The following is a 24,859-nucleotide window of genomic DNA, read 5'->3' as shown; positions in this document are numbered from 1 at the left end:
ATCACCTCGGGAGAGAGGTGCTGCTCTCTGAAATAGAGATACTTTGTATCAAAAAATAATCTAAACTAGAAAAGTTTGAGAACACTTGATTGATGGCTTTTTGCTCTTAGTAACATTGACCTTCAGTGGCTTGAGATACTATTGTAATTTTTCAATTTGCTATTCTAAAATCCAGATTTCATAAACATATTATTATCTTTCCATTATGATTACTTATTGCCTCCAAGGTCTACAATACTTTCCTGTAACATCTAAATGGAAATGGGATTAGGATGAGATTCTGTCACTCAGGGGATTTGTGGAAAAAGGTGGGGATGTGCACAGAAAAGGTCATTTCTTAGGGGTGAGATGAATGAAATGACACTGAGTTATGAAAAAGGACAGCAATAACAGTATTAGCCATTTTGCATGGGTTTAAATGGATTGTTTTATGTTGGAGACACCAATGCTGGAGAACAATGCACTGTTATTTTCTTGCCTTTCATAACATCCTTAAATAAATAAAAAAAATCAGCTCTTAGAAAATCCACATTATTTCAGTTTGGTTCCATGTGCATTCTGAGTGATGAATGCACTTTCTTTCTGACTGTTTTTGGGGTTACTTAAGTAACAAAATTTAGACCAGAAATTGATGCTTTCAAGTGCTTGCTCTGTACACTGCTTGTTTTGCCACCAGAGTCATGATTTTATTGATGACTTAACTGGCTGAATATGATATTTGAATGGACAAGTAATTAATAACATACTCCATTATGATTCTTCTGGCAAACAATAATTGTAATTAAATGGGTATATGTGGCCTGTGCCTGAAAGATCAGATCAGTACTCCTTTCCCTTGAGGAGTAGCTCTGTCCAACTTCTCACTGATTTTGTTTTTTAATTTTTTTGCTTTAAAAGTGCTGGTCTGGTGCCAGATCAAAGTAACATGATGCTTCAAGTAATTGTGTTTTTTTTACAAAGTTTAAAAGTGTGCAGTATATACAGTGTAAGATAATGATTAATGTTTTCTGGGCCCCAGCAGCAGAATATTTTATGCTTCTGGTCTTACAGTATTTTTATTAGATACGTTACTTCGTAACTGCACTTGGCTAAAGTGACTTGACATTTTTTTAGTGCCAGAGACTCAGATAAACATGGCCAAAAAAAGAAGAAAAAACCGCTGCCTTCAGTTTTGCACTTGATGCAATTAAGAAATAATCAGTGGACCTGGTAAAGTACAGAGCTACTTCACAATTAAATAAGGTAATTTCTAGTGCAATACATACTGAGAGAAAACAGCTCAAGAGGAGAAATGTTTGGTCAAAATTAAATTAATAGATAACATGAGGGATACAAATTACTATGAAGCATTGGATTAACTGCTCGTGGTGAGCCATGCTGGGTAGTGAAAGGCACAGGAACAGCTTCAGGGGGGCAAGCTACAGAGGGGCTGAACATGGTGTTATTTAAAACCTGTTCCTGCATATATTTCAAAAATGTTTCTTGCATTGTTAACAATCTTGCATTGTCCAAGGTTTTCTGGAGCAGAAAAGGGTGAGTGAAGCAACATTGTTGCAGAGAACCGAATCTATCTTTCTCAGGTACACTGATAGTTTGCTGGAAGTCTGGAAATCACTAGTGACATTCCAAGGTATAAAAAAATGTTTAACAGTGGTGAGAATATATACTTAGTAGCACATATTCCTGAAAATCTTACTATGATGAGTTTACATGTCAAATCTTGGGACTCTCACCTATCTATTGCCTCCTAGTGCATTGTATATTATATTTCCAATAGCCTCTACAACAATATAAATCTGCAAAGGGTTTGACTGCTTTTGACTCTTCTATTTCCACACAATCCCCGTGTACAGCTCTCCCAAGCTAAGGGAACAGGATTTAGCTGCAGGTGTAAACATTTGTACTGTTCTCTTCGTTTCTCTTTCGACCCACCTCCTGTCTCACAGGAGTTGCTTGTGCCACACACCTCCAAGGTGACTGTGGTGAGTCACCTATCTCTTCATAAAACTATATTTTCTTCCTCAAATATATCTAATTAGGCAAAAAGCTGTGTTTTCTTTCTTAAACATGCCCATTTGGGCAGAAATTGAGTCTTACATGATGCTCAGCCTCAGTGATATGCAAAGTTTTAATGCCTTCTGAAACATATGCAAAAAGCCCCCAAGCTTGAAGTTTCTCTCCTGCTGCTTTCCCACATACTGCGGCTGTCAGGTTCTGGCAGCAACCCGCCCAGAAAAGAGAGGAATGTTTTATCCCAACACCTGTGTGAAAGGGCAGGAGGGCTTTTATGACTCTAAAAGTGTTACAGCAGGAACTTTTCTATTGACTCCTAGAAAAGAATGCATAAATCGAGTAACCCTGGGCCCGGGTGGCAAGAAAATCTCCATGACACAGTCAGCTGAGCCTTACTTAATAGTTATCCTTACTTAATAGCTAGTCCTTACTCAATTCAGTCCCCTCACGACGTGCTGAAGAGCAAGGAAACCCCGTTTCTGCTCTAGAGAAGCCGTGCTCCTTCAGCGCTCTGGAAAAGCCGCTCCCCAAAGTAGAGGGAGCCCCTCCTTGCTGTGGAGAAGCCAGGGCTGCTCCTTGGGATTCTGGAAGCTGCTCCTCGGGGTTCTATGGAAGCTGCCCCTCCGGAGCTCGGGAAGCCGCGGGGGGTCTCCCTCAGAGTTTCCCGCCTTGGAGACGCGCGCGCCTCCCCCGAGGGTGCGCATCCCTCAGCGCGGTGCGCTCCTCCCCTCAGGTGTTCTCCTCTCCGTAGGTGCGCTTCCCTCAGTGGCACGCACCTCACCCCTCAAGTGCGTTCCTCCCCTCAGGTGAGCTTCCCCCTCCTCAAGTGTACTCCCTTCAGCGACACAACCTTCCCCTCAGGTGCTCTCCCCTCCCCACAGGTATGCTCCCCCCTCACGTGTGCTCCTCTCCTTGGGTGCGCTCCCCTCAGCGACACAACCCTCCTCTCAGGTGTACTTTCCCCTCAGGTGTGCTCCTCTCCTCGAGTGCCCTTCTCTCGGGTGTGCTCCTCCCCTCAGTGACACGCTTCTCCCCTCAGGTGCGCGCGCGCCGCCCCTCACGAGCCCGCCTCTCCCGCCCTTCCCCTCAGGCGCGTGCGCCGCCCGCCGGCGGGGGTGGGGCTTCGCGTTCGAACTGCGGCGGCGGCGGCGCCGGGCGGGAACATGGCGGGAGCGCGGGGTCTGCTCCGGCACTGCCCGCTGCTGCTGCCTCAGGACCGCCACGGCACCGCCTACGAGGGCTTTGTCACCGCCCAGGTACCGCGGCCCGGGCGTCATTTGGCCGGCGGACCTTACTCCGAGGCGGAGGGGGGGGATGCTTCCCGCCCTGCAGGGTCTGGGGAGGGACCGCTTCCCGCTGTGCCGCGGCTGGGTCTGAGGGGGAAGCGCTTCCCGCCTTGCCGGGGTTCCTGACTCAGCCACCGGGAATGTGAATTAGGGAATGCCGTTTCCCTGCTCTGAGGGATCCCGCCGTCGTCCCGCGGGCTTGCCTAGGGAATGGCTTCCTGCTAACTTCTGGGCTGGGTTAGTTGTGCTGACAAAAGTGGTTTTGGGGCAAGGTTGAATGTGCCCGCGTTCATGGCCTGTGGTAAAAGTTGACATAAATGACTGATGGTGGGTGTTTCCTTCCATTTAGTTGTGAAGCTTCAGCTAAAGCGGCTGCATCGTCCCTCGGGATGAGGAAGGCGCGGTGCTGGGGGCAGAACATCGCCTGAGGCGATGCTCCCAACCCAGCTTTGCCATCGCTGACACTGTGCAGCTGTGGCTCTTTAAAATATCACATACACAGAGCTCTGAACGGGTGTATTTTAATTTAGAAATAGCGTGGGACTTTATTCTGCTAAGTAGAAGGCAAAAGACATGGGCTGTGTCCACTAGCTTTGTCAAAAATGTAGTTGACATTGAGATTGAAAGGAACCTCTGGAGGTCCTCTACTTCAAGTAGGTTGCTTTAGATCATTTGCAATCGGGTTGTGAGTATCTCCGTCCATGGAGAGTGTGCAACCTCTTAGATGGCCTGTTCCATTCTCTGAGCCCCCTTCACTATTAATGAGGGGTTTTTTCATTCCGTTTAGGTGGTATTTCCTGTATTTCTGTCAGATCTGGCTGTACTTTTTTTAGTCCTTCCCTGATCCTTTTCTGTAGACTAAACAGTCCCAGCTTCCTGAGACTCTCCTGGCATGGGAGATGCTTTGAGCTCTCGATCACCCTCAGAGCTCCTCCCTGGACTAACTCCAGTATGTCCATGCCTTGCTTGTGCTGGAGACCAGTGCTACCTACTTCAAGGTGTGCTGAGCTGGGATGGGGCCTGGAATAGAAGTTTTAAGATAAGTTATCTGCCCCCTTTGCTTCACAGCTTCACAGACTTTCTTCATATCAGTTCTATTTTGATCATCTCATAAGAAAGTAGAAGGAGGACCTCAGTAAGAACTGAAAATACAAGTAGCTGGGATTTCGAAGCTGCCCCATGTGGATTGCACTAACAGGAAAAAAAATTCAATTTATATACTTGGGACTGTTTTTGTTTACAGTTGGTAAAACTCTGCTGAAATGTGCTGTGGATCGGTGCCCAAGGTTCTTTTTAGTGTAGTTACTTTGATGATAAGCGTCTGTTTTGACTTCTACTGGAGTTAAAGACAAACTTTCATGTGCAGTAGCATGACTTGGATTAAATTATGTGTTTTAGTCTTGTCCAGATTTGGATAATGTTTATTTTTCTCCTGAAAGGTGTTATGTTTTCTTTATGAAATGTGATGTATGGAAGAGTTTTTACTGAATATTGTGAATTAAAGGTCAAGAGTATTTCAACTTCAGAATTAAGATCAACATTATTTGTACCTGTCACTCATGCTGCTTTTTATCCCTAAGGAAGGAGATTCTGAATAATATTCCTGAAAGACAGAAAAGACAAAGTTTCTTTCTTAGTAGCTGATCTGATGGGGAACCATTCCCACAAGTGTCTTAGTATTTTTATTTTCTGATTCGCCTATTAACTAAATACTTCTTTTCAAGGGTAGAGACTTCCACATCAGGATACTGCTACCAGTGGATTTTCAGCTGAAAAATGCAAGGTAAGAGAGTTTTATGACAGCAATTTCTAAGTCTGATGTAGCAAAGTTTGTTTTGATAAAAGCAATAATGGATATGAAAATGAATTTTTTTTTTTTTCCAATATCAGTGTTACTAATTAATTCTCACTGGTTTTAGCTTAACCTTGCAACAAAATTGCACAGCGTCAGTGTTAATAAATGCTGACAATAAGCATTGCCTATATCAAAATATTTTGTTGTTAATTAACTTTGAAACATGTTGTAATTAATTGGTTGTATTTATATATATGAAGCAATGTACTTGGGAAAATATTATATTTTTTATTTAATTTATATTTATAGATCATTTATATGTCACCATTTGGGAAACAGAAAATTCAGTGCAGAGTTGTAAATTTAGGCAATTAAGTACTTGATGGTTAACAGAGCTTTTTAACTTCATTTTCTGTTTGCTGTTTCTATGTAGTAATTTGTATTACCCAACTTTTCTTTGAAAGCTTTTTTCTTATTTCTGTGTTTATCCCAGCAATCTGTGGGAAGTGGGGTGAAAGGGGCTAATCCACATATGTGGATGAGCCTTTAACTTTGTGTTCCATAATTCTGCCTAGGCCAGCCCATTCCAAACTGGGAGCAGATGTGATATTCCATAGCTTTATTACATTCTGGGTTGGGTAATTAAAACTGCATTACAGGTAACTTTGACATTTTCAGGTTATCACTTTTAAATATTAGTGTATTTTATGAAGTCACACTTGCTCGCAAGAGTTATGTTGTTGTTTTCAGCACAGAACAGGCTTTTTGCAGGTAAATGCTTAATTTTTAATGGGCTTCAGCATAGTGACATTTGGAAGTTTTAAGTAACTTTGAACTTGGAATTCAAAGAAATTTTGGAGTATTGTTTCCTTCCTTTGTTTTTTTCCAAGAAAAGCTGTTGTGCTTTTGCCATAGAAGGCTTTCTGCTGTCTTTTAAAAATCATGTACTGTGCATTTAAAACTTGTACAAAACACTGTCTAGGATAGAGTGCAGCTGGCATCTGAAGAAGATCCTGCACGGATATCGGCACATTTTAAAGCAGGTATACAAGTTTAAAACCACTTGTTTTAATATTATTACTAAACATTCTTAAATCTTTCTTCATGATTCTGAAAAGCTTGTGCTCATACACCTATTCTTAAAAGGTTAAAGAACCCTCCTTTCATTGTAGCCAAGATTTATTTTTAAGTGCCTGAGGATTTACAAGTAAATATAATGAGAAATGGATAGAATTTAGTAAATAATTATTTTTATTCAGCCTTTATTCTTTTTTTGGAGATCGGGCTAGAGCAATTTTTAATAAATGACTGATGACATTTTACTGGAATTTTTCTTTACTCTCTCAATTGGAAACAGATTTTGCCTTTTCTTTTAGCGTATTTACTTTTTTAAAAGTTGTTCATAATGCAAAGAAGAGAATTCACATTAATTCTTGATAGACTTAGTTCATTCTTGGGATCTAAATTATATCTCAGTATCCAAAGGAAACTTCAGAGTGAGGCTACAGCAGCCTTAGAATACTTTGTTTCTAAGGAGGAATCTTTGCCACATGTGTTGGTTGAGACACTGTATCTCACAGACCAGATTCATAAATATATAAATGAGTGATGTCATGTGGTGTGACCGAGGGGATGGTTCCTTATCAGTAAAGTTTCCTGGGAATTCTCTTCTGTAATTGAAAAGTTTATACACTTGGTCTTTTTAATGTTTGGTTTGACAATACAATACCAGAAAAACACTTGGACTGAACCACCAGAAGTTATGAGTTACAGAAAATTAACTAATCCTCTCTTTCCTCCAGAGGCTGCACAGCTGCCCAGATCTTGTCAGCTTTATGGTGGAGCTGAAAACTGTTTTGGTGAGTGGCAGAATGTATGTGTGGGACATGGGATCCTCTTAGAGCTTTGGGTTTCACTTTCAGTTCTTTACAGGTTACTGTTCCATAGATTTATGGCTGGGGTTTTTTAAAAAAAGCTGATTTTGAATGTATGCTGTTCATGTAATAGCTGCATAAATATTCTTTAGGATTTTAAGTGACTGTTTCTCTGGAAGTTGGAGTGCTACAAGAATTTAAAATCCCAGCAAGGAATCTCAGTGTAGAGCCATCCTCTTTACAGTGATTTTCTTAGAATTCCTGTTATTGTCCAGATGCTAAAGCAGGCTTGTAATCATACAAGTGGATACAGTCAGTGGATTGCTGAAGGTGCTTTCACCTGTCTGACAATTTGACAAATAAATGCAGAAAGCTTTTTTTTTTCCTAATAGTTCAGAGGCTGCTGTTTATTCTTCTTTTAAAAGTTTTTCAAAGTCTGGGGTTGAAGAGTAGCAAACCCTTTAAAAAAACATGAAACTGGCAATTCTTATCTCTTAGTAAGACATTGTTCTATGAGCATTCTTGCTGATGAATACTTCATCCAACCTACTTAACTTTAGGAGTAAAACACAGGAAGTAGTCTTCTGAACAACAGCAGAAGTTCCTCCTGGTATTACACTGCTGCTCTGCTATGCTTGGAGCAGGCCTGAATAAGAATGTCTGTTTTGGAATATTGCACAATAGTTATTTCAATCTATTTGCCTACATACACAGGCACTCAGAAAATGAGAATGCAGTGAGTGTCTAATTCATTCAAAATAGCAAAATAGTGATCCTCAGTTAGTGCAGAGAGTGAAAACACAGAAGGTGGTGTGGGAGAGCTGGACAGAAATGATTGTTAAACTTGTCTTATTATGGATTTTATTTTCACATAAATTTATTTTATTTTAAATTATTAATACTTTTATTCTAAATGTCATAAATTTATGTGTTCTGTAAGCATAATTTTAGCTTAAATGCACTTTTAAAGAACACGTAACTGAAACACAGGGTTTGGGCTTATTTTTCACAGTAACATTAACTTCTTGATAAAAACTTCTTTTTGAGACATTACTACATGCTTGATGAGTGTCTGTACCAAAACTTGCTCTAAGGGATCATGTGATGTTACAACTGAGAAATTGATTTTGTTTTTTGATTGCTATATAAAGTTTATATATATATATAAAATATGGGAAATTTCATAGATGTGTTGTCTTTGTGGCAGTGGAGCCCAGGAGACAGCTGTGGGCTTAATAGAACCTTCTTTTGAAATGTTCTTTCAGTCAAGATGCTTGACTTCAAATTTATTAGCTGAAAAAGAGGCACATTTGATATTTGCATCTGAAGACTCCGTTGTCAACATCTGTGGGGTTTTTTTAAATTGCAGATGTTTTCATTACCAGTATCTGAAGTAATTTACCAAACAGCTTCTTTGTCTGCTTTAGCTGGAGGCTATAACAAAACAAATGCAGTGTACAGTTAATTTTACATAAGCTTAATATTTTCAAATGAATTGCAAAAATCACATGGCTAAATAGATGCAAAAATATTGAAATTGCTCTTAACGATGTTTTTAATGTTCTTTTAAACAGGAAATTGCTTTAAAGAACACACAAGACCTGCACATACCACGGCCTCCAGAATACTACTCCTGTCTTGTCAGAGATCTAGAAATACTGGGCTGGAATAAGTATGATTATTTTAGTTCTTAACAAACATCATCTTTAGAATATCTGTTCCTCTTTTGTATTTGTGAGTTGAACATATCAAATGTACTTGTTCTGTTCATTTACCCTATTCAGAAACTGATTTTGCTTTGTTTTTAAACTAAAAGAACCCAACAAACCTGTGTCAACTGAAGGGATATTTTCTGTCTCAAATAACTGAGCTGAAAGGTGATACACTACTAAGCTTTGTACAGCTGGTTGTGACTATTCCTATAGATTATGGTTGATCATTGTGTACCTTTATGCTTTCAAAAAACATTTCATACTTTTTGAATTAGAGTAATAATAAAGAACCTGCTCTTTACAGCACAAGGATCTTCTTAGAGGAGTTTAATATTTAGTCCACAGAAAAGTAAATCTACCAAAAAAAATGCTTGAGTGGAGGGGAGATTTGAAAAACTCTCAACCCAAACCTTTAGCAAATGTGTATTTTGTTAAATGAAATATAGAAGCCTTAGGTGTAAGAACAGTTTTGAGTTTTCCACCTGATTTCTATATATATGAACAACATGTGATTAACATTAAGTGGGAATTTGCTTTGAAGGCCCAATTTTATTTTAAGACTTAAAACACCCCTGTTAAACCAGCTGAAGTTTTTGTCAGTGGTTGCCATTGTTAATATGTAATTATGCCATACTCTATTTAAATTTCACAGGCTCACATCTGAGAATATTAGTTAAAATTTCTTAAACACGTGGGCAACAAATTTTCAATTATGCTTGCTCTCCCAAAATGGATAAAAAACAAAACACCAAACAAACAAAACAAACAAATAAACTCCAAACCCCCAAAATCTTGAAAAAGGTTTGGGGAAGTCAGTCATTAATCAAAGGACTATGCTGCATGTAAGGAAAATCACATCGGGTTTACTCTGACTTGGAAGGAGAATAACCTAGACAGGCAATTTGAAGTCCCTTAGCAAGTCACACCTCTGATTTTAGAGTGCTTTTAACACTAAAGGGACTCTCTAAGAAAGCCTCTTAACTGAGACTGCTTCTGAGTTGTAGGTGATGCTTCTTTACATGTCAGTTAAGAACGTCCTGCAATGATCTTTCAGCAGAACTCCCTTGGTTTGGTGCTGGCAGTGAGGAGCCATCACTGCTCACACCTTGAGCAGCCTCCAGCTTTATTTAACAGGATTTTTCTTAGGAAAACCCCTTGTTTGTTGTGTACCCCAGATTTACTCGTTTCTAGCAGGTTTGGGGTCATGCTGGAAGCTGACTGCACCCAAATCCTACTGAAAAATGGAAGGATATGGGTGGGAAAGAGAGATACTCCTGCAGGAGTCCAGTTACAGGAAAGGCTCTTCTAATACTATCCCTTAATCAAGCTGGTTAATTCAGTGACAGTGTCTTGGGAAGGTAAATTATCATCTATAAAACACATGTAGGACTCCTATCACCCTCATGAGGATTCATAAAGGCTGCCAGTACCTCTTAAGTCCGTGGTCTTTCAAATCTCAAAGATCTTCTGCTTGATATTTTCCCATTTTTTTCATAGAAAGTATCTTCTCCTCTTGCCTTCTCCATTTCCAGAGAATCCTGCCTGGGCCTGTGCTCTCAGTCATTTGTGTGTCATGCTGGATTTCAGAGATTTTCCTAAGGCTTTCCATCTTTATGCTGATTCCATTTTTTTGCTGTGGTGATAAAATGATGGAGCCTACAGAGGAATAAAAGTCTGTAGAAGTGAAATATCACCTACAATTCCTTACGTGTTTATACAAATATGTGATTTTAAACTAAAATAATCCGTACTTTTCATATAAATCAAGATTGAAGTGCTCCAAACAAGGTGAATGTCAGAACAGGTAATTTAAGATCCCAGACACCTTGGCAGCATTCCTTTAGTTTTTCTGTTCTCCTTTGGTATGGAACCTCTCAGCATAGTGCTGCAGGCACCAGTTGTGCTTTGGTGTGGACACTGCTGCATGTTTCACTGTGGTATCCATGCTGTGCCTCAGCTGCTGCTCTAGGAATCCCCCAGCCCAGGAAGCAGGAGATGGAGGGGTGGTATAGCGGTAGTTTCTCACCTTTATAAAACTCTGACACACTTTTGAGGTAAAGTTGGAGCAAAGCAGGAGTAATGATTTTTTTCCCCCAATTAGAGGAGGAATGCTCTAATTCTTTCTAAGTATATCAAGTTTAATGGACTTCAGTTGAATTATACTTTCATCAAGACTTGTCTGTCTTTCAGCTGTTGTGGAGAAATACTCCCAGAAATCTGCAGGTCTCTTTAATGTTGCATTAATCAGCATTAAACATGAAATAATCTCTCTCTCTCTCCGTTCTTACTACCCCTATCTGTATTTTTCAGTTCCCTCATATTGAGGCTATTTCATTTATGTAGGTAATTTTCTTTTTTTCACTTCCTTCCTAGGGATGTGCCACCCTTTGGTGTACATCTACTTTTTCTTCCAAAAGCCTCTACAATTCTGTTGCCACTTTTTCTAGTATGTAATGGTTTAAAAAAATAAATGTTACTTAGGCCAGCAAGCAGATGCTCTCTCTGAACTCTGTTAGGCCTTTCCATCAGTTTGGGTGATAAGTCATGCAATTATCTTGGACTGCTTTTTATCTTTACACAGGAATGACATAGTAAAAATGCCAAAATATCCACATGCCCAGTTTACTGGTAAATATATGGGGAAGTTTGAACCTTTTTGGCACTTGTTGAAGCTACTAAGCAAAATACATCTTTAGAGAACAATATATTTTACAATTGTATCCATCTTCATTGTGGTGGGAGGCATGAACCAGTGCCATCTTAAGCTAAGAGTCAGTGATTATGTCAGAAGTTTTAAAACTTATTCACATTTAGTATGTACTTTCTGCTTGCTCAGGTGCATGAATACGGTGTAAAACTGTCATGAAATGGAGGCAAATCATCATAAATAACTCATTTTGTACCTGTTTGGGTACTATTTTCTGCAGAAAATCAATTTCAGAATATGAACCAATATGCACTGAATTTCCCACAATAATAGTATTGATAATAAAAGAGAACTTCATTGAAGAGAAAAGCAAATCAAGAGCATAAAAGTCTCATAGAGTAAGAAAGTGCAGAAATGGATCAAAGATTTGACAGGAAGTTTAATGTGTACATAAGTAGAGGCTGACAGGAACATGCTGTGTGTGTCAAAGGTTCCAGTGATGGAAAACTGCAACACGGTGCTCACTGACCACAGCGTGAGCCCTGACACACGCTGTAAATAACCCAGAGATATATGACTGCATTAAGCACTAGGCTGGTGTATTAACAGCAGTAAATCTGGAGCAGCAGAAATGCTTGGCATATAGGACTTCCTCTGATTAATATTTGTAACAGACTAATCAGAGTATTGCAAACCTTTTAATCTGCACTTCTTGCAGGGCTCTAAGAGTTTTCTTTTCTCTTCCAGAGTGGCCTATGTGGACACTGGGCTGACCACAGTCAGGTTAAAAGCTGAAGACTCGTGTGGTCGACAGCATCTCATCACTCTTAAGTTAAATGCAAAGGTAAATTGATGTGGGACAAAATATCTTGAGGCTCCCTTGAAATAAATCAAATTTTCTTAATTCGTTAGGATTTTAGAGTGTTGTTTTGTTTGCTGCTATGTCTGTTCTGCAAGGTAATAGGGCAGTTAAAAATTTTTTTTGGAGAGTTTTCAGACTAACTATATTTAAAACTAATACTGGATTATGGTTATCTGTAAAATGCAACTCTGCATCACAAGAAAAACACTTTGATATTGCAGTCATTTTACTGGATTACAGACAAAGCCATCTGGGAGACTTTCCTTCATTATCACTCCGTCCAGAGACTGTGCATAGAACAAGAATTAGAGGATGTTGGGTTGGTTATTAACAAGTCTTACTGTTAAAGTCAGAGATGTAGAGATTTATGAAAAACTGAAGTCAGTCAGAAAAATTATTTCTTTTTAGTCTAAATAAATGTCTAATTTTGACGGTACTTGCAAATCAAACCCATGGCATTTGCAGAAACAGAAAAAATTTAATTCTTCCTGGATCTTATCACTGAACTCAAATTGCAATGTTTCTTCATAGAATGTCTCGTTTCAAGGCATAAATCTCTCATCAGAGCCTGTGAATATCCAGGCTATGTGGTGACAATTGCATGGCAGTAACTGTTGTCTTCAGAAAACCAGTCCAGGGAAAAAGGGATCTAAAAGTGTATGAGTGTTGTTGTTTGGGACTATCTGTGGTCCATCATTTGGAGTTATAATCTTGAAAGCATGAGGCATTGGCACAGTATTGTAAGATTAAATCCCACCTTCACAGGCATCCTATATTCCTTTAGAAACCAGGAGCTTTCCAGTCTTACATAACATGAACAAGCTTTACCTTTGAGGGGGAAAAGGACGGGAAAAATACTGTTTGGGAATGAGTGTTGCTCAAGTGGATTTTTAAAAAGAGTAAAACTGTTCTACATGCAGAGAGTAATGAGTGCATAATTAATTTGCTAGTCAGTCCATTATTAAATACATTGATGGAAAAAATCCATCAGGAAGTACAATTATGGTCTATTTAATGTGCAAGGAGAGGAACCAGGTTGTGTTGTTTATAAAGGATAAATACAATACTTTGTGTGACACCAGAAATTATGGGCAGCCTGTTGCCCTAAGGTTTTCTTGCTCTTAGGACAACAGAAGTAAAGCATTTTAACTGTTTGAAAGTATAAAAATGCAGAAAAAATTACAGTGCAATATTCATTTTTCCCAAGCAGCTGTCATGGTCAAACAATGACGCTTGTGCATTGGCTGGTTCTGTTCAGCCTTAACTTTGCATTGTCCTGAGGGAATGGAGATTCCAGTTTTCTGTCCTTGTACAAACTTGTGTGGTTTTCTTAAAGTAATAAAATAGCTGAATATTCCTCATAGCAGAAGAAAGCACCATCTAACAACAAAGGATGTACGAAATTAAAAGATGAGATTATCAGTCTTGTCTGATTTAACAAGTAATCATCTTTTTTTTTTTTTTCATTTTGTTTTCAACTGTTTGTTATGATGAAGGATCAATTGCTTGTCCTTTTTAAGCCATGTCTGGCATTTAAACTTGCCAGACAAAATTTGTGTGTGAAACAGTGTTTTGGTGACATGGGGACTTGATTTTCCTTCATACACACAGCCACTATGTTTGGAAAGACTTGGCTGAAGTATTTTTTGGGAATGGATTTCTTTTGATAACCTGCTTTAATAAAAGTGTGTTTATTTTCGTTATGCTGTTTCTTTGATTGAGATCAGTGCAGGAGCATTTCAGACCCCAAATAGGCCACTGCAAGGATTTGCCTGTTGTGTAGTAATTAAGACACTTTGGTAATTAGCAAGGGGTAATTGGCAAGGGGTATGAAAATGCTTTCTCTAGATAAAGTTAGCTGCATGCTCAGAAAACTAGTATAAATATTGTATTTAATAATTGCTTAAATTGTCCTAAAGAATAATAGGAGGATTTCTGACATACACTTTTGATTGTAACTGTAATAACTGAAGGTGTCATGGAGTTAGCAAACCTTTTATAGCTTCATTTTTTTTTTAATACAGCCCTTTTAAAAATTTTTCTTATTGATGTCTCTTAATTTGGAATGAGGGTTTGTTTTAATTTTGGGTCTATGTTCACTCATGTCTTTCTAAATAGTTTTGTACTCTAGATTACTTTCAGTTTCAAAGCACAAAATGTTGCCAATCAAAACAAATAGTTTAGCTTAAATGAAAATTAGCTCTTGACTCATGGAAGGGTTGTTTGATTTTTAAACTTTGCTATCCAGTATGTGTAATTGAGGAGAAATTTTTAAAAAATATTTCATGCTTTGTGTCTTAAGGTTTCTTTAATGTGCCTCTGTGACCACTGAACACAGAAAATTGTGATTCTCCTGCCTTTACTAAATACTGATATATAAAACATTTACATGTAGCTTTCTTCTTTAAATGATAATTAACACTCATAACTATTCCTGAAAATGCTTTACATACTGTTTCCTCTCAGAGCCAAGTTCTCAAGATGCTTGAAGGGCTCATATTTTGTTATCAAATTTGCCAGCTGAGTATCAGTCTGACTTTAAATCACTAAGGAAAAAAACCAGAAATACTGTATTTTCTTTCCCTCCCTCAGTATCCTACAGAACCACCAGATTGCCTTGTGGATTTTCCTGTTCCTTTTGCTGTTTCCTGGATGCCACAGGTAACTGCTGGACTAGGCAGCTTTTTTTAATAAAAAATACATATGCAGTGGAGGGGTGGAAACAAGGGGTTTGGTTTGCTTTTTAACTCCAGCTTTTCTCCCTGTGTGCATTTTATTTCTGTACATGCTCATGAAAATGTAATAACACTGAACTCCATATTCCTTATTATAGTACCTTAAATATCTTCCTTGCCATGAGATGTTCCTTGCATGCTGTGCTTGTACTGGTTGAGTTTTTTCTAAGTTGTTTACATGACTGAAAATTCTCTAGGAGTTATGGTGGGAAAGTGAAAATGAAACGAAATGTATAAAAAATTATTGTCTTCTAGAAAAGAAACACCCTCTCAAGTTGACAGACACTGAAAAAAGGAGTTGGTTATCCTATAGAGTTTCCCCCAGTTTCTTATCCCATAGAGTATTCATAACTTAATAAAACTTTTCCAGTTATAATCCATACAGGAAAGTATTTAACAAAATTCAGATTTCTTAGTTTAACTGATATTGCTACTATAAAGAACCACATTGTCTCTTGTTGGTCTCTCACATTATTTCATATACCTTTCTTCCTGAATACAGCGTGTGTGCTTTTTAAAATGAATTTAAATGTGACCACTTAGATACAAGGTAATTTGAAGTATATGTAGCAAATAATTGATATTTAATTTCTTTTGAATCAGGATAATAGATTTTACATAAATGATTGCATCTGGTATTTCTAACTCTCATAAAGGTTTCTACCGAGCAATAAATACTAAATTTACATAGGGAACATGGCTGGGAGGTTGCAGCAGGATGAGTTTAAGCTGGGCATATAATTTTTCTGCAGAGCTCAAGGTTCTGTGTGTCACCTCAGATACTCTAATATTGAGAGGAAATAACTGCAAGAATCAACCACTGCAAATGAAAAATGCATTTATTTATGTAACTTTTAGGTTTTGATTTGCTGGTGTGGTTTGGAACAGTTTAAATAAATGTTTTTCCCTTAAATTCTGCTGGAGTCCCTACACTCTGGCCGGGATTTCAAGTGCTGTTTCCAACCTCAAACTTAATACATACTTTCAACAGTGTTTTAATAATTTTAGAGCCTTGCAATTTTTGTTGCCTCAAATTAACAACGTTTCAAACATCCCTGACAGTGACTGCTTCTCTGTGTTTACTGATAGTAATTTTAAAGATGGACTTGTGTTTTAATAAAATGTTCTGGAAAAACAAGACATGGAGCAGCCTTCAACAAGTTAAAAATGGGGGTGGATATACTGATATTGGCACTACATCCAAGGAAAAATCCACTGTTAAAAATACAACACTCTGATGCTTAAAATCTTTTTACGGTTAGAATTACCTGGGGCCTGTTTGAAAACATGAACAAAAGGTGTTTGTGTGTAACTGAAGAGCCTCTTTTGAAATCATGAGACACTAATTCCAGCTGCAGAGAGCCTGCTCTAATCCTGAACCAAATACCAGCAGACAGAAATGCTTTAGCCATACAGTAGCTTTTGCAAATTGACCTTGTGTGTGTGGGTGACATGAACCCAACACTTGTGGGGACAAATGGCTTTGGTAATTGTGTAAATTGTGTTTATTTTCCAAATGCGTGGAAATCACTGCAGTGAGCAGCCCTCACACCGTGATAAAATATGGGTTAAACTTAAATAATGCTGCAGCACCACTGGTAGCAGAATTCAGCAGGTACTCAAGTGCATGAAAATTTTGGTCCCTAAAAGGGGAAAAAGAGCATGCTATACCTCTTCTCTAGTGAAACAACATGATGTTTTGGTACCAATTGGTCTTAAACTTTTAATATTACATCTTTAAAGTATAAATTGACAAGGCTTAACTAAATTGGTGCAATGGCGCCATTAGAATCTAAACTCCTATGAGAGAAAACATAAATAGATTGCAGGTAATTGATTTTTCTTTCCCACCCCATGTGTGCTGCTGCCTATTTCAGGCTCATGGATTTTAAACTTGAGGGGTTGTTGGGTTTTTTTTCCTCCTTCTTTTTTTTTTTTTTTCCCTTCCGTATAATAATAGACACGGCTTTATGGCATCCATATTAAAAATGGGTAATTTTCCTTATGGTCCCTGTCTTCCTGCTGGGTTGATAATGTTTTGATGTATTTTTCTTTTGCTCTGATGAGAGGTCTGCTGCTGCTGCTCTGACATATTCATTTGGATGAATAATTATAACTTGCACAATGTCAAGCTGAAGATGGTGGGGTTTTGTGCGTCATGACAAGCCCAGTAGCCAGTGCAGGTGTCTCACAGCATGAGCAGCAACAGCCAGTGGATTCTGGCTCAGAGGAGACGTTTTAGAGTAGTAAGAAATCAGCACCAAGGGCAATGCTGCTGCTGCTGCTCCTGTTCTAAGTGCCAAATAAATGCAGAGTGCTTCTCAATGACAAGTGCAAGAACATCTACTTATTTCTGTTATAGCCTTTTTCTAAAGAACCAGATAAATGTGCTGTCTCCAATTTTAGCACACGCTGTAAGTGCAGTTCTGCAGAATCAGGGTGTCTCACGTCAGGGTAAGGTTTCCATACTGACCACTGCCCACCTGGCTGGCTACATGAAGGTCATGAGAGTGGAAATTAATGACTAATGAGGTCGTGCAGCAGCCAGCAAGGAAACAGGAGTGCAAGGTGCAGAAGGTGGAGTGGTGGGAATGAGATTATTTTTCAGTTATTTAGATGAAAACACAATAAAAAGCATCGTAATTGTGCTTTTTTCTTGGCAAAGGAACGTCGCAGACACCAGCTGTAAATACAGAAAATGGAGATGGTTGGCAAGACACTTTATAAAGATTTCAGTCTTGTGTCTTGGCTTAATTTCTGTTAAGGAGAGGGGAATCGTTAAACTACTGCTGACGAGAAACTGTTTCCAAACAAATCTAAGGAATCATAAATTCTTTAGGTGACCCCTTTTCCGTTTAATGAGTGTTTGCTTTATTAAATTGTATTTTATTTATGAATTCATGAAGGGCAAGAAGGTAATGGCATCTCTAGTTTAGGCTATTTCACCTTTCCTACTGGGGGCTTTGCAGGTGTTTTAATTTTGGATAAGCAAATTTTGTATTAGGAAGAATTTTAGCCAAAATATCTCAGAATAAAGATTTTATTTTTATCTGGTTTTGAAAAATTATTTGCAATCAATTTTTCTGTATTTACCTTAATTAGAACGTTTACTGCCATTTGATTACTATTTAGTTCATCCAGGATTTGGAGCAGATGCTTGAAATTTGGCAGAACAGCCATATAGGTTACAGCACTTCTTAGAAGTTCCTGAAAGGCTTCATTGGTTTTTTGGCAGGCACAGGCTTGAGATTTTCTCTTTATTCTTCCTGGCCTCTGTGGCTCCAGAAATAAGAATCAAGAGTAGAGTGACATTTTTTCCCATTCCTCCTTTGATTGGAGGAAATGGTGTATGGGCAATAAGGCTGGACTTGGGAGAATGTTTGAATTGAAGGAAGAAAGGTATTGGCATGAGGAGGTCCTGATGATGAGGTGGAGATGAGAGTGCAGAGGATAAAAATGGAAATAAAAAGGTTGAGAAACCACATGAGACTTTCCTGGCAGAAGAGAAGGCGTGTTCCCCTTGGAGACAGGGAGGTCCAGAGTATCTGATTTTCCTGGGACAAAGTCAGTGGTGTTAAATGGATGAGGGATCCGTGGAGTCTGGTAACACAGAGTTGACATTGGGGTCACCGTTTGTGGGGACTCATCAGAGCCAGTGTGTTTATGGAGGATGGAGGAACCAGTTTGGCTTTATGAGTGCTTTTAGAGTTGGGGTGAGCAGCACTGATAGTCTGAATGATGAAATTCTTATTTTCCAAAGAATTTTGACATATTTCACACAAATTCTAACTCATTTGTGCAAGGGGGACCATGAAAAAGAGTTTGTGCTGTTTGACATAATTAACAATGGTCTTGGTCTGATTTAGACCAAAGAAAAGTGTGATCTCAGGATGTTCTAAAAGTGCTGGGCAGTGACCAAAAATAAGTTGGTCAATCTAATAAAAAGGAATCTTGAAGTTTTCATGGTTTGCATGACAAGCAGGTGATGTATTTAAATCGCTATAGATGCATTTATGTATATAGCAGGAGACAGCTGGCAACATCAGTGAAGCATGCAAATAAGATCAAATGAACAGTGTATAAAAAAAAAAAGATTTAACTACCTTTTTAAGGAACATCATTGAAAAATTACAATTAGTATTAAAATTAATTGGATTTTAAAACTTATCTGTGGGTTATAATCCCTTGATGTTTCTTTTTTCTAGTGAAACCCTTTGAATTCCCAGAAGATAAAGATAAAAATGATTATTAGAGGATTTATCTGTATGTGATACAGAAAAATGTAAAAAATCAAAATGGAAAGCAACTGTTGCAAGTACCAGAAAATTATGCTATTAATTTAAGTGTCATCAGAGCACAAAAGATCACATTTCAGGACTGTGTGAAAATTATTAAAATACTGGAAATAATAGTACTTAAGATGAAGATACTATACTCTAAGATGTGGTTAAGTGACTGACACTATTATATCACTTCAGGTATTATAAAAGTAACAAAATGCTTTTAAAGATAATAAGCGTTACATTTTGAGATTGGCAGAATTCACACTTCTCTGCTTAGGTGCTTTCCTACTTTAATATAATTTAACAACAGCAGGAAAAAATGTAGCATTTTATTTCCAAGCTATGCCGTTTCTTCCTAAAATACACATGCACAAAATATAAAAAGTTACTACATAGAAAAATTCTATTTCTTCATCTGAGAACACTCAGATAATTTGTTGCTCTTTGTCCAGGTGAGAAAGGAAGAATATAATTACTGTGGATTAAAGGAAACAAAATACAGAGGGAATAGTTTAATTCATAGAAGAATACCTGTCTGAGAACAGAACGTTTAATTTGCTTCTTCTTTTGGACCTCAGGAGCTCTGAAATCTGCCCCTCTCTGGGCATCTGTACCTGCAAAGAGTTCACTTGACCACCAAGTGTTTTCTCCTCTTGCAGAAGTCTTTTCCTGGGGAAATAGTGACTTCTTTTTGCCCACTGATGATTTCAAAAGATTTCTTTTGGATTGCTGTCCTGTATATTGTCCTGTCCAATGAAAGATATTTCTGATTCCATGTAATCCACTCTCAAATATTGAAATCCCCCACGTGTAATCCTCTGCTTATTAGATGGTTTCTCCTTCTCTTGCCTTATTTACAGGGTTTGAACGCTGATCTTAAGCACCTGCTTTTATACTGCTTAATTTTGAGATAATGATGATGATGTTAGGTGCTATTCCATGGTTTTTGCTATCCTGATACACTGGGACACACACATGGATTTTAACACTCCTTAAATGATTAATTGTTTTTTAATTATTCTCTTGGGCCATTGGTGGAAACTCTTATGAAATCTGTTTAAACTTCTTCTTTTTAGAACTCCTTAATAGACATTTACAATCAGTTCCTGGCAGCACTGGAGTCGCTGAAGGAATTCTGGGATGCCCTGGATGAAATTGATGGGAAGACATGGGTGCTTGAGCCAGAAAATCCCACACGGAGTGCTACAACCAGAAGAATTGCAATAGGTAGGAAAAGCTTTAAAGGGATACAGTGGATTTGAGAAGTAAAACTCCAGGAGCTGTTTTGTTTTCCTTGTCTCATCAGATGATGCTTCTTTGAGTTTGGGAGAGGAAGGGCAGCACTTAAAGACACAACTCTTCTTTTGTGTTGTAAAAAAATAACTTTCCACAGAATACTGATCCCGTTTGGGAAATTCATTACAACTTTCTGGTGTCAGATAAATGAAAATTTCTGCAGGAAAACCTTGTGTATTTGTAAATTATGAACGTGAAACTGTCAACAGCTGAGCACTTGCATGGTAACTGGAAAAATCAGTATTTGTAAAAAATCAGCTTAGGTGAAGCCCATACCTCAGTCACAAAATCCAGATTTTTAAACTTTAGATTCATCCTATCCTGGAGGGGAAGGAATATTACAGTGCAGTCCAAAGGGAGAAGAGGGGGTTAAAGAAGGCAAGTGGGAAGGACAAAGAAATGAAAGAGAGGAAATGAGGCCTCTCTGTTAACCACCTGAAAATGTACCTCAGTTTATATGCTCATGTCTGGCATTTTAAGGTCTTAATATACATAGGATATGGAATTTTGTAATGGCATGTATAAGATAAGAAGTTGTAATTGCCACTGTCAGAGGCTGGAAATGCTGGGGGGATGTTATCTTTGTCAGAAATGTGCTGATTTTTAGCTGAAGTCCACATCACCAATGACCAGTTGTAGAAATGTGAGAACACAGAGTGAACCCACGTTGTCCCTGACAGCTGTGGAGGGAGGGAGGGAAGGAGAAAGGGAAGAAGGAGCTGGAGGGGAGCTGCTCCATGGGAGTGGAGGGAAGGACAGGAAAAGTTCAGCAAGTGGCTGGAATGAGGTGGGTCAGCCACCACTTTGTGTGCTGTCAGGGGGGCTTTGTCCTGGTCCTGCTGCCCTTTGTCATAGGCCAAGGAAAAGGGAAGAAAAGCCTCCCAGTGAGCCTTGGCACAGCTGAGCAGAGGCAGGATAGGGCTTTGAGCCCTTTGTTGTCGGGCACAGAGGACCTTCAGCTACCACTGAACTTTGATTTCATTCATTCCCACCTCTTCCAGGAGGGAAAGCCTAACACAAGCTTTAGTTACAGAAAACATTTGGGCTTCGCCTGGGCTTGTTCAGGAGAGACTTTGCTGTGAGCTCTTGGAGCTGGATCCAGAGCACCACTGAGCTGCTTCCCCCTGAGGAACAGAGCCCTTCCAGGGATGGTGGGGTGTCTTGCAAAACCAAATATTTGCTGTTTCAAAAATACAGCATTGTTGTCTCAGGCCTGCAGTTTGCTGGGGAGGGGACTGACTTCTGCTGCTTAGTATTGGGTTTGGGCTTCTCTTTTTGACAACAGAAGATAAAGATGAATTAGTAAGTGACATGTCTACTACCTTTAAAGTTTCACCAAGATTTTGGATGGATTTTGTCATCTAGCTTGAGTTGATTAGGTTTATTTCTGAATAAGTGTTAACCTTAAGACAAGTCTAAAAGAAATGCAAGCCTGGCAGGTTTTTTTAATCAGTTGCTATTTTTAATTACAGTTTGTGGAAATGTAAATATTTAATATATACTGATATTTTGTACAATCATTTGGATACCTCTGAACTTTGTTACTATTTATCCTACTGAAACCCAGCCAGAATTAGCCAATTTAAAACTGCTTTTAAAAATGGTTCCTTTTTCAAATCCTTGACTGCAAAGCTTCCCCATGGCTCTGCTTTCTCCTTGCAGGGAACAATGTCTCAGTGAACATAGAGGTAGATCCTCGCCATCCAAACATGCTTCCAGAGTGTTATTTCCTTGGAGCAGATCACGGTAAGGCAGCAAATTCCACTCGTCTCTCCTCTGGACTCAGATCTCCAATCCAATCCCTACCTGAAACCCGGGAGGTTCACTGGGGTGATGCCATTATTCCTGTCTGTTGTTTGCAGCAGTGAACCCGCTGAGAACTAAACTCAACAACAACATGCACTTGTGGTGAGTGTCTCTAGTAAAGCAGGCTGGAAACTCAAATGGTGTTTGCCATTCCCACTGTGGACTTTTCTCTCCCTCTCTCCCATCCGCAGGGATCCGGAAATCAGTTTGTTACGAAACTTGAGAGAGCTCCTAGAAATTGATTTTCCATCTCGTGCCGTGTTGGAAAAAAGCGTAAGTTAGTTTTGGTTAATGATCAGTTGTTATTGCTGAACAAGGAACATTTAAATGGTCACTTTCTAAGAGCCAGGGACAATCAGAGACTTAGAAGAGAGGTGATTGGATTAATGCATTGTCACAAGGACTTCTGAACTTCAAGCAACAGTTGTCAGAGCTTGTTAACCTTTGCTTAGAGGTGCACACTTCCCTGTGGCCTTCATAGCAGTGAGGCCATTAATAACAGGCTCCAGTATTAAAAGGAAAAGAGGAAGTTCCAGAGTAGCTAATGAGATGTGGAAACTCCAAACATTCTGTTATGGATGTTGATGACTTCAGTTCTAATTAGGTAGAGCTGCTTGGAGGGGACAAGAGGCCATCCCAATACTGGTGCATTTCAAACAAACTGGGAATTAATTTTTGACAATGCTGTAACACTGGATTACGAGCTTTGCTTTCACTCATGAAGCTTCTAAATTAAGATCTGACTGAGGGTTTGTGTCTCATGTCAAATCATTATTAACCACTATGATTTGTCATTAACAAAAAGTTGCCGAAAGTAGGGAAATGTTTGTTGAATGAGACGTAATTCAGTGAGGGAGGGAAATATAACCCAGTCAAGTCTTGCACACCTGGAACCCAGTGTCACTCTATGCCATTATGGCCTAAACAGATACATATTAAAGGCAAAAAATAGTCATTCCAGCTAACAAAAACTGCAAAAGCAAAGACACAGGTGAACCTGTTTGTGTGTTAGCAGCCCATCCCTTCCTTTCAGCTGTGCTGTTGTGTTCCAGGACTTTGCCAAGGACTGTGGGATCTGCTACGCTTACCGGCTTGATGGCAGCGCGCCCGACCAAGTGTGTGACGATCCTCGCTGTGGGCAGCCCTTCCACCAGGCCTGTCTCTATGAGGTAAAGTGACCAGCAGGACAAACTGCTCATTAGCTGGCACATTCTGGAAAACAAGCACTGTCCACTTAAATTCTGAAAAGAGGCAAGAACCTGTAAGGAACATTATGGCAGTCACTGTGCTTCCGCTTGTCCTGACAGCCCCAATTCCTACATGCGCTCTCTGGGAAACAGATCCACCCTCTTACTTTCAGTGCACCCTGTCAGCTGTTCATCAGCTGAACTCTGATTGATAGGTGGTTCTTGAATTGGATATGAAACCAGTGTGACTTTTAACCCATTTCCTTGTGTTGCAGTGGCTACAAGGCCTTCCTACCAGCAGACAGAGTTTTAATGTCATCTTTGGTGAATGTCCCTATTGTAATAAGGTAAGGAAATCCAACGAGTAGGATTAAATTAGAGATCACACTCCACTGTATTTAACGATACTTTTTTAATGGTGCTGTAACAAAAGGTTCAGCTAAAAAAAACCCCAGCAAAAATAATCCAAATAATCCAAAAGAGAATCCGTAACTATAGAGTGCAGATGAGAACTTGTCTGTACGAGGTATGTACTGACAGGATTATTTAAAACTTCTTTTTCAAGCCCCTGACACTGAAATCTTCAATGAAGAAGCTCTAGGAAAAAACTGCATGGTGGGAACACCACTGCACTCCCACTGAAGACACAGGAGCAGCAACATCAAAGCCAATACAGGGACAGTACAATGAGCAGCAGAAGCACCAGAACAGCTGCAGTGTAGGGGTAGGTTTCATCAGCAAATGCCAGCCTAAACACAACAGTGAGAAAGGGACGAGTGGTGTCAGCACCAGCCGGGGATGCTGCTGGAGGAACTGCAGTTACAAGGTGATTGTGTTTCTTTCTGCATTCTGAGAGTATTCTGTAGGGGTCAAATGGTGGCAGCTCTCTTGCAGTGTCTTCCTGCAGGGGAAAAAAAGCTGTAATTATAAAGCTAGTATTAAGTGAGATGTGAATCAAAAAAATGAAGATGCCATTGAGGTATTTAAGTTATCCTAGAGAAAGCAATACAATTCTTATGGAGGCTTACCTCTGGAATATGCATGCATATGGCTATTGTATGGTAAGTGTGTAACATAAGACACGGTTCAACGCCTCCTAAAGAGACTTACCTATATTTACTATTGAAGTCTACAGCTAAAATTCTTCTCTTATCTTTGACTTGTTGAATATATCCAGTCTTTCTCATGTTCCTGCTAATAAAGGTTTGTCCTAGACACTCAAGACATGATTTTAAGTGTGAATTTGCTGGTTTGATTTCTGTAAGTTTTGCCTTTTATTTTCAGTGAAGCTGAACTTCTCCTGCCCATCACAGGGAACATAAACTGATAGAGTGGGGCTTGTTCTGGCTGGCCAGGGGTGCCT

At 39.1% G+C, this 24,859-nt stretch overlaps 2 protein-coding genes across 7 annotated transcripts in view; one reads left to right on the top strand and one right to left on the bottom strand.

Moving 5' to 3' along the window:
- The first annotated feature begins 3,134 nt into the window (after positions 1-3,134).
- FANCL (FA complementation group L) lies at positions 3,135-24,147 on the top strand. The gene is made up of 14 exons (XM_069008893.1): positions 3,135-3,269; positions 5,024-5,082; positions 6,077-6,137; positions 6,897-6,953; positions 8,543-8,640; positions 12,075-12,171; positions 14,782-14,850; positions 20,284-20,434; positions 22,166-22,249; positions 22,366-22,411; positions 22,501-22,582; positions 23,362-23,478; positions 23,772-23,843; positions 24,062-24,147. Exons 1-14 carry the CDS (start codon positions 3,177-3,179, stop codon positions 24,095-24,097), a joined length of 1,122 nt encoding a protein of 373 aa, XP_068864994.1. The 5' UTR covers positions 3,135-3,176; the 3' UTR covers positions 24,098-24,147.
- The window catches only part of VRK2 (VRK serine/threonine kinase 2), a 40,288-nt gene continuing 39,318 nt past the window's right edge, over positions 23,890-24,859 (bottom strand). For 4 of the 6 annotated variants that reach the window (XM_069008885.1, XM_069008886.1, XM_069008887.1 and 1 more), the window contains one exon: positions 23,890-24,397. In XM_069008885.1, coding sequence (XP_068864986.1) covers positions 24,158-24,397 — 240 coding nt within the window. In that variant the 3' untranslated portion in view covers positions 23,890-24,157. The remainder of the gene's footprint in view (positions 24,398-24,859) is intronic. The other 2 variants (XM_069008889.1, XM_069008890.1) reach the window with 1 other exon arrangement.

Source organism: Aphelocoma coerulescens, chromosome 3, assembly GCF_041296385.1.
Source record: "Aphelocoma coerulescens isolate FSJ_1873_10779 chromosome 3, UR_Acoe_1.0, whole genome shotgun sequence".
Lineage (NCBI taxonomy): Eukaryota > Metazoa > Chordata > Aves > Passeriformes > Corvidae > Aphelocoma > Aphelocoma coerulescens.
Note: the sequence above shows the minus strand (reverse complement) of the source record. Positions and strands in the feature narration are given on the sequence as shown.